Below are 9,717 nucleotides of genomic sequence, written 5' to 3'. Positions count from 1 at the left end.
TTTAAGCAACCTGTCTGTGGTACTTTGCAACGCAGCCCTAGCAAAACAATACAACCAATATGGCATATATACGTGTGTTTACATGCACATATGTGTTTTTCTGTGGATATATACGTTTAAACATAGTGTAATATATATATGTATAATTTTATTAAGAAGTGCTAAACTTAAAAATAAAACAGTCAATTATTTTAGTTGCAAAATGGGTTTATTCAATGTAGCAGAGAATTGTACTTTGGGCCATGCAGGCTATGGTAAAAAAATATTGGTAAGTCCAGAGAAAGAGGAGAAGGACAGCTCTTTTATAAAAGACAGAGAGAGTTGGGAAGGGCTCTTGTAAACAAAAGTCTTTAGGAGTAAGTTGAGAGTTCAAGTATAGTGGCTTTGCATTGTGTGGGTTGTGACAGTCCTTGGCTGGCTGGGCTGTAGTCAGGGGAGGAGGAAACCTTTCTTCCTCTTGGTGGGGTAGTAAAGTCTGGAATTCATCCTTTTGGGAATACAAGATACATCTCTTCCTTTGGGTCTGTTGACCACAAGTGGAAGGACGTAAGTGCTCTCCCTGCTGGCCTCTTGATTCCCATCTTAAATGAGTTTCCCTTTATTCAATTTCACAGAAGCAAATGGATGACAGTTTCTGCTTGTGTAAAAACTGCTTTGGTGGTGAGTTGACTATGATCTTTATTTAAAAATGTCCCAAAATAACAGAAATACACTAATTAATGAAAACAAATCACTTGAATCATAGCTTTTTGTCTGAAGACAGTTCCATTAATTTTCATTTCTTTCAATTTAACATTTAGTGTGAAAAGTAGACTTTATTGGCAAACCAGCTTTTACCAAACACTCTTTTCATTGCATCTTTCACATCTTTGTTCCTCAAACTATAGATGATGGGATTCAGCATAGGAATCACAATCGTGTAAAATACTGACACTATCATATCATGATCCAAAGCATAGCTGGAATTAGGTCTCACATACATGAAGAGAACCGTACCATGAAAAATTGATACTCCAGTTAGGTGAGAGCCACACGTGGAAAAGACCTTCCGCCTCCCTTCAGCAGAATGCATCCTCAGAATGGCCAACAGAATAAAACCATAGGAGACCAGGACTATGAGGATAGTGGATATCTCAATAGATCCCGCAAAGTAAAAGACTAGCAGTTGGTTTATGTGAGTGTCAGAACAAGAAATAGCGAGAAGAGGAGGGATGTCACAAAAGACATGTTTAATTTCATTGGATGCACAGAAGGATAGACGAAAAGTAGCCACGGTGTGTAAAGTAGCATGCAGAAAGCCACCAACATAGCAGGAAATTATGAGCGGCACGTAGACCCTGGGTGACATTCTAACTGAATACAGGAGAGGGTTGTAGATTGCTACATAGCGATCATAAGCCATTGCAGCTAAGATAAAACATTCCGTGGTTCCGAAAGTAACAAAGAGAAACATCTGTGCTGCACATCCAAGGAATGAAATGGCTTTATTCTCTGACAAGAAATTGACTAACATTTTTGGGGTGACAGCTGAAGAGTAGCAGGCATCCAAGAATGATAAGACACTCAGAAAATAGTACATAGGGTTGTGGAGCCGAGAATCCCCAATGACCAATAAAACCATTCCCAAGTTTCCCATCATCGTAAAAAGATAGATTGCCAGAAATAGGAAAAATAGGAAAACTTGCAGCTTAAAATCATTTGTGAAGCCCATCAATATAAATGTCGTGACTTCAGTCACATTTTCCATCTGAATCCTGTATAAATCTAAATCTGATGGCACTGCTGACATTTCAGATTTTATTTATAGGTTTTAAAGACAATACGTCTTTTTTTTTTTCTTGGAAAATGCAATCTACTCAATCACAGCCTCATGTCTATTTCTTAGAAGGACATATTGATACCTTTGGCAGTCAAGGAATAGGCAGCAATGAAGAAGTTGGGTCCAAGTGGATGCATCACCCTGTTCAAACAAATTAAATAAATTATTTCATTTCATTGTTGGCTACACTTGCCATGTGAAAAATAGTGGCACTTCTTGTGCTTTGATTCCTAGTTTATTTTCTGCTAAATTTAATGCCCCTTAGTTTCATATTACATCATCTTAAAATTCAGAAAGATAAATAAATATAGGAATTTTGAATACAAAAAATATTATAAGACGAAGCACAGAGCTGAGTACTCTGAGTACTGATCCCAGATGTTCTACGACATGTATGGAATGCCTTTCCTTAATGTGCACAGTTGGTAAAATGGGAGCAAATACACTTATATCACAAGATTGGATTGGGTTTGAATGACAAAATCAATGACAAAATGTTTCCAGATTACCAGAAAATGGGATAAGTTGGACTTATCCAATTTGTTAGATGAGGCAGCCTCTTCCAAATAACTATTTGATGTTCTGTTTTCTAACTGTTATCTCATTTCATTGGTATTTCTAGAATAGTAGTGAACAGAATGGAAGATCTAATGGAGCTACATGCACTTTGTTTGCAAACAAAACCAGAGTCATGTTGTTGTTGTTGTTTCCTTGTTTGTTTACAGTTTCGTTTCTTGAAACACCTGACAGGAAGTTGCCCAGGTTTGGCTTCCATAGTTTATTTTACTGTTATTGTTTTTCAAATTTTAACTTAATGTTAATTCAAGACTTTTCTCAACACGTATAGTTATTATCCCTGCAAAGTCCTGGAGTTGTGTTTTGAGACACATTCCTATGAAAACTAATTCATGCCCATTCCTTTACCATGTTATAGTTGCTTACATGGAGTCTCTATATTTACTCTAAAATAAATATCAACTGATAATAGATAATAAAATTGTTTATTGAAGTTATTGCTAAGAGAATACAATCACCATGTAAGCCAAAATCTTGTGTTTTATTCCTGCTCTATTTTTCTATGCTGTCAAACTGTTTCTCATTCAGTGAAGTATGAAGAAAGGAAAGTGTAGAACAAACAAAATGCTGAAGAGTCATCAGTATCTGGACTGAAAACCTCCATCACTGAAGCAAAATGAAATAGTGCATCTACCATATTTAGGAGCAAGATTTCAGGATGGTGACTGTTGTTTTTCCTCAGCGTGTCATAGACCAAAATTGATAAAGGAGTGAAAACTCTGTGGTGCAAAGGACTAGGTTGAATTCAGTGACCTACAAATGATCTATATTCCTAACATAAAACACACTATATTTTTGTTATGTTGAGACTATATTATATATTATTATATATTATATCAAGAATATATACTGTATAGTATATACAATATACTATATTATATCAAGTAGAGAATGATAAAATTAAAAGTATCATCAGAAGGAAAAGAAATCTAGATTTCTTTATTTTCCTTAAAGAAATTCCTCCCAGATTCATGTGGAAAAATTGCTTAATACATAGAATGAACAGCTTTTTAAGTGTGGAATTATCAGGGCTGCCTGGGCGGTTCAGTTGATTAAGCATCCGACTTCGGCTCAGGTCATGATCTCATGGTTCATGCGTTCAAGCCCCACATCAGGTTCTGTGCTGACAGCTCAGAGCTGGAGCCTGCTTCAGATTCTGTGTCTGCTTCTCTCTCTGCCCCTCCCCTGTTCATGCTCTGTCTCTCTCTCAAAACTAAATATTAAAAAAATTAATAAATGTGGGTTTACCAGACCAAATATATACACACACACACATATATATACACATATATATGCATATATATATACTTGATATATATACTTGATATATATATACATATATATGTATATATATATGTGTATATATATGTGTATATATATATATATATATATACACACACATATATATATGTACTCGATCCTTAGAGAAATAAAGAGCAAAACAATGTAATTAAGTTAAATATTGACTTCTGTGTTAATTCATACAACTCATATATTACTCATGAAAAAACACTTATGTAGGAATTAAGCAGATAGAAGCATGGTGAAAAGAAATTAAAATACGCAACCAAATTTAGAAAAATGTACGAATAGGTGGTCTAGTAAAAGAATCTATTAAAAAATACATGTTGACCTGACATACATATGGGAAATTCCAACTTCACTACAATTCTAACCTTTACCTATGTGTCTGAAATACCACACTTATGGAAGATAGAGAACATTATATTTGCTTGGACTCTAAAACCCTGAATTAAAATCTCAGATTTAACACCTAGTAAGACCTTAGACAAGTAACTTTATCCTCCTGACTGAAGAATAACTAAGATTGACCAAAATTTCTGTGGCTGTCTTGTTCAACTACATGAACATGATGTGATTGCAGAGTGCTTATGTATAAGATGCACTAAGATATATTTTATTAAATTCAAGTGTTATATGTGAGAGATGCATACATATGAAATATGACTTCTAAATTTTATTTAACTACAGAAAAATAGAGAGCTATAAAACCATTTTTTTTACATTTATTTAGTTTTGAGAAACAAAGTGAGACAAAGCACGAATGGGGGAGGGAGAGAGAGAGAGAGAGAGTAGAGACACAGAATCCGAAGCAGGCTCCAGGCTCCGAGCTGTCAGCATAGAGCCCGATGTGGGGCTCGAACTCACAGACCGTGAGATCATGACCTGAGCCGAAGTTGGACGCTCAACCGACTGAGCCACCCAAGTGCCCCTATAAAATCATTTTTTATCAAAGCATTGAGCAATGAAAGGATCCTGAGTATTTCTTCTTTTCTTAGGCATATATGTGTTATATGACACTTACATATTAAAATACCATTCTCAGGGACGCCTGGGTGGCTCAGTCGGTTGAGTGTCTGACTTCGGCTCAGGTCATGATCTCACGGTTCGTGGGTTCGAGCACCGCGTCGGGCTCTGTGCTGACAGCTTAGAGACTGGAGCCTGCTTCAGATTCTGTGTCTTCTCCTCTCTCTGTCCCTCCCATGCTCATGCTCTATCTCTCTCTGTCTCTCAATAATAAATAAACGTTAAGAAAAAAAATTAAATACCATTCTCATAAGTCTAACCCCAATGAATGCCAATATTCTATGGTATCAGACATCTTAAAATGCATCTCTGTCACTACATTGTTTTTGTTTGTTTCTTTTAAAGTTTATTTATTTTTGAGAGACAGAGAGCACAAGCAGGGGAAAGGAGAGAGAGAGAGAGAGAGGGAGACACAGAATCTGAAGCAGGCTCCCCACTCGGAGCTGTCAGCACAGAGCTCCACATGGGGCTCAAATCCATGAAGAATAAGATCATGACCTGAGCCTAAGTCAGACACTTAACCAACTGAGCCACCCGGGTGCCACTCTGTCACTGCATTCTGACTTTGAGCATATCAGCAAGATAATTGTATGCTGACAATAAATCCCCCTCCTAATTTTGTCCATAATAATTTTCCATAACTCTTGATATCTGATCACATGTGTAGGACAAGTAGGTAGTTTATGAATGAAGTTATATCTTACTCCAAATAATGCTCCATTAGAGCAATTATGTACTTCACCGTAGGGAGCTGGAAGAATGATGGGCAAAAAAATACGAGGTGCATTTACTTCATCCAAGATGGCTCTTCATCAAACAGGCCTTCTGTCAACTATTATTTAAGGAAATAAGAACTGATTGTTTTTACATTTAGCTGATTTCACTTTGAGAGATAGAAGCTTAAAAGACGAAAATATTGGTCCCAAATTAAAAAAAAAAAAAAAAAAAGTCAATCTGGGAAACCAAAATCATGCCATGATCTCACTGTTCATGAGATAGAGCCTCAGGTCCAGCTCTACACGAACAGCACAGAGCTTGCTTGGGATTCTCTCTCTCCCTCTCCCTCCACCACTCCCCTGCTCATGCTCTCCCTCAATCTTGCTCTCTCAAGGTGAATAAATAAACTTAAAAATTGTAGAATCTGGTTTGAGATTTGAGTTCATACCTTCTAAAATATTTTGCAAGTGACGAAAAACTTTTCCTCTTACCTGAGCCGCTCACACAGTTAAGGTGTACTATAAATATCAAGCCTTTGGATTTGTATACCCGGTTCTTGAGCCTTTTTTGAAGTCCACAGTGATGCCCTAAGGACAAAACACACTAATTCTCTTCTGGGACAGAAAAGTAACAAGATGACTTAATTTTTTCCATAATGAACAAGTGAATAGTTTTGGAGTAATTAACTACATGAGAAAAATGATTATATGAATGCACTTTGGCCTCTGGTAAACATCATCCTCAGTGGAAAAAAAAAAATACGCCTAGAACTGGAAAGGAAATCAAATACTACAGGATGTAATCCTGGCTCTGATACTAAATAGCTATGTGCCATTGCGTGGATGACTTACATTCTCTGAATTCCAGTTCCCTTTTTCTGGGAATAACACCTGTTTATTTCTCTCAAAATTCTGTAATATGTACACCATGAACTGATAGAAAGGCACAACCTATAAGAGACTTCGAAATCATTTAATAAAGCTTACTATACTTATTTAATTTTAAATGGTATACTTCTAAGTGGTACGAGAGATATACATGAATAGAAAGTAATTACAAAAGATATGGTGGAGTGTGCAGACAGACCATCTTTTACACAGTATAACATTAGAATATTAGAGATCTGACAGAGATACATGTCGAATTTCTTGCGTTGTTTAATATAATGGTCTTGCATTGTATTGGGGATCCCATATACTAATCTATATATTAGGACCTAGTTCTTTACTTAAAATTTTCTAATTGTAAACCATATATAGATGCCTGAACTGCACACTCAGAGGTTCTAAATTAGTAGTTAATGAATGTTGGCCATGGAATCTGGGTGAGAGAAGGAAAGAAAGAAAGAAAGAAAGAAAGAAAGAAAGAAAGAAAGAAAGAAAGAAGAAAGAAAAGAAGGGAGGGAGGGAGGAAGGAAGGCAGGGGAGGGAGAAAGGAGGAAGAATTTGTAGGCATTCCAATGGAAAAGATGGTATCTTTAGCCAGCCCAGTTATGAACAAAGAATCTATTAAGTAAATGCAATTCCAAAATATCCACACATTCAATGTAACTCTAATTAAAATGAAAAAGGCATTTTTGCAGAAATTTACAAGGTAATTCTACAATTTACACAAAAAGGCCAAGGAAATCAGGTAGTCAAAACAATTTTGAAAAAGAACAGTAGTGTTGGATAGATCAAGATTTATCAAGAAGCCAAATTAATAGACGGTGGCGCTGGTGAAAAGAGAGACATACCCTTGTCTCAAAATAGATTTTAGACCTTAATCTAAAATCTAATACTACAACATTTGTAGAGAGAGCATAAAACATTTGCGTGACCTGTGTTAGTCACCAATCTGTATATAAAACACGAAATTCATAAACTGTAAGAACGAAAAATGATAAACTGTTCATTACAAATAAAATTTTCTGGGGGCGCCTGGGTGGCTCAGTCGGTTAAGCGTCTGACTTCAGCTCAGGTCACAATCTCGCAGTCCTTGAGTTCGAGCCCCGCGTCGGGCTCTGGGCTGATGGCTCAGAGCCTGGAGCCTGCTTCCGATTCCGTGTCTCCCTCTCTCTCTGCCCCTCACCCATTCATACTCTGTCTTTCTCTGTCTCAAAAATAAATAAACGTTAAAAAAATTTAAAAAAATAAATAAAATTTTCTGCTTAGTGGAAGACACTGTTGAGGGAATGAACCAGCCACAGACGTGTACAAAATATTCGCTAGACAGCTACCCAAGAAAGGATGTATATCCAGAATATGTAAAGAAGCCTAAAAAGCCAATAATTTGAAAACAAAGGAAAAATAAACAATAAAAAAGGATATAAACTTAAACACATCATCATAGAAGATATATAGATGTCAACTGAGTGTATGAAAAACTGTTCAACAGCATTTGAGATTAGAGAAATATAATTTAAAACCACAATGTCATCTCATACACCTACTAAAATGACTCTAAATTTTTAGAATGATTAGAATTTTTAAAGTGTGAAAAGAAATGACAAGGGCAAGTACTTACAAGGATACAGAGAAAATGGAGTTCTCATCCATTGCTAGTAAGAAACAAAATGGAAACAATCTTACAATTTCCAATGAAGTGAAATATACACTTATCATATACCCTGGAAATCTCACTCTGTGTTATTCACCCAAGACCAAAGAAAACATACGGACACACAAAGCTTTACCGCAATATTTATAACAGCTTTATTCACTCTATTCCAATAGTAGAAATAATCCAAATGCCCATCAGCTAGTGAATGGATAAACTGTGTACATCCGTTATCCTTACTCATTTCTGAGTTTCTTGTTTTATGCTGGACTTTCTGATATATCCACAGTGGTTCTGTTGCCAATAACAAATGAATTTTTTATCAAATCTCATATTTAGTGAACTAGTCTACTTCCCCCAACAAATTCACTGGTGAGTAGGGACTGTTGTACTGAACAATAAAGTCTCTCTTGTTTGATAGTTAAGGTCCCCATACTATTTCCCTAAAAAATTCTTGTGAATATCCATGTTCCTTTCCCCCTTTACTTAGCTATCATGTACTTTTTATTCGTTTCAAAAAGACATCAGCTATTAAAGAACATTGTATGGTAAGCCTTTGGAAAGTAACCTCTGAATGATTCTAGCTTATACTTTTATAAGTTCTACCATTCCATAAATGGATGTTGCCTCTTTCTGCAGTCAAATGCTGTCTCCCTGAACTATACCCCCAGGAAGATGTTACCTCTTTTTGATTTAAAATTTAACTTGTAATTAATCTAAGAACAGATTAACAATAGAATCTTCACAGAAAGCTATTGTAGAGGTTTTTCAGTGTGGTGATGTATCTTTTAAGTTTTCCACCCCCTAAGACTTTAAAGTAGCTGAGATGGATGGCCCTTAGGAAAAATTGGAACTAGTTACCTGAGCAGGTTCAGGATTTTTTTTTTTTGCATCTCTTTCTTCTGTTTCTGCTTCTCTTTAGCCTTGTTTTCTGTTTATAGAAATGGTTTGACTATATGGCTGAGTCATATTAGTGACATCCCCAGAGATTTATACCTTATTCTGTACTAATGCAAAAAAATATGGGTGCATCCTTGCTTTTGCAGATAAATAATATGAAGAGAATTTAGTTATATTGCTCAAATATGGAATCACCTGTTCTCTAAGATTTCTTGACTTAACTGTTAATTCTTTTGGTGCAGGATATTAATAGAAATTCAAATGAATGTGCTAGAAACTTTCATTGCATTCATTTTGCCAGGTCTTCCGGGTTAAGAAAGATGATACTTGAAAAGAGAATCGTTATGGTGTCTAAGCAAATAGCAAGACGTTATCGTTAAAAAACCAAGTTTAGTTTGTTTCTTTGATTGATTGTATTCCTTCAAATGTTTCCCAGTAAATACCAGCAACTCATTTTGATCCATTTTCAATAGTACTGGATTAATTGATGAGTACTTGTTTGAACTAGTTATTTTTGACACACCTTGATTTGTCCATCTGGGTCTTTTAAAATCTAAATAGGTATGATTCTAGAAATACCATCTTACAAAAACAACATAAATGAGTGAAGACAATAATTTAAGAGCTCAGAATGTTAAAAGATAGTAGCTGATTGTCAAATGTCTATACATGGTGCCAACCTAGAGAAATAATGGAAGAAAAGCTACCAAGAAAGTGGGTTGGGCGTCCAGCTCTTTATTTCTGCTCAGGTCGATTCCAGAGTCCTCAGATCGAGCCCCACACATGGCTCCATGCTGAGCATGAGAGTACTTGGGATTCTCTCTCTCTCTCTCTCTCTC

General features: G+C 35.9%; 1 protein-coding gene across 1 annotated transcript; it reads right to left on the bottom strand.

Annotated features, from left to right (window-relative positions):
- Positions 1–796: 796 nt before the first annotated feature.
- On the bottom strand, positions 797–1,804 carry LOC123600515 (olfactory receptor 5T1-like). The gene has a single exon (XM_045482551.1). The coding sequence runs from the start codon at positions 1,787–1,789 to the stop codon at positions 797–799; it is 993 nt and encodes a 330-aa protein (XP_045338507.1). The 5' UTR covers positions 1,790–1,804.
- Between the last annotated feature and the right edge of the window lie 7,913 nt (positions 1,805–9,717).

Source organism: Leopardus geoffroyi, chromosome D1 (assembly GCF_018350155.1).
Source record: "Leopardus geoffroyi isolate Oge1 chromosome D1, O.geoffroyi_Oge1_pat1.0, whole genome shotgun sequence".
NCBI classification, from domain to species: Eukaryota; Metazoa; Chordata; class Mammalia; order Carnivora; family Felidae; genus Leopardus; species Leopardus geoffroyi.
Note: the sequence above shows the minus strand (reverse complement) of the source record. Positions and strands in the feature narration are given on the sequence as shown.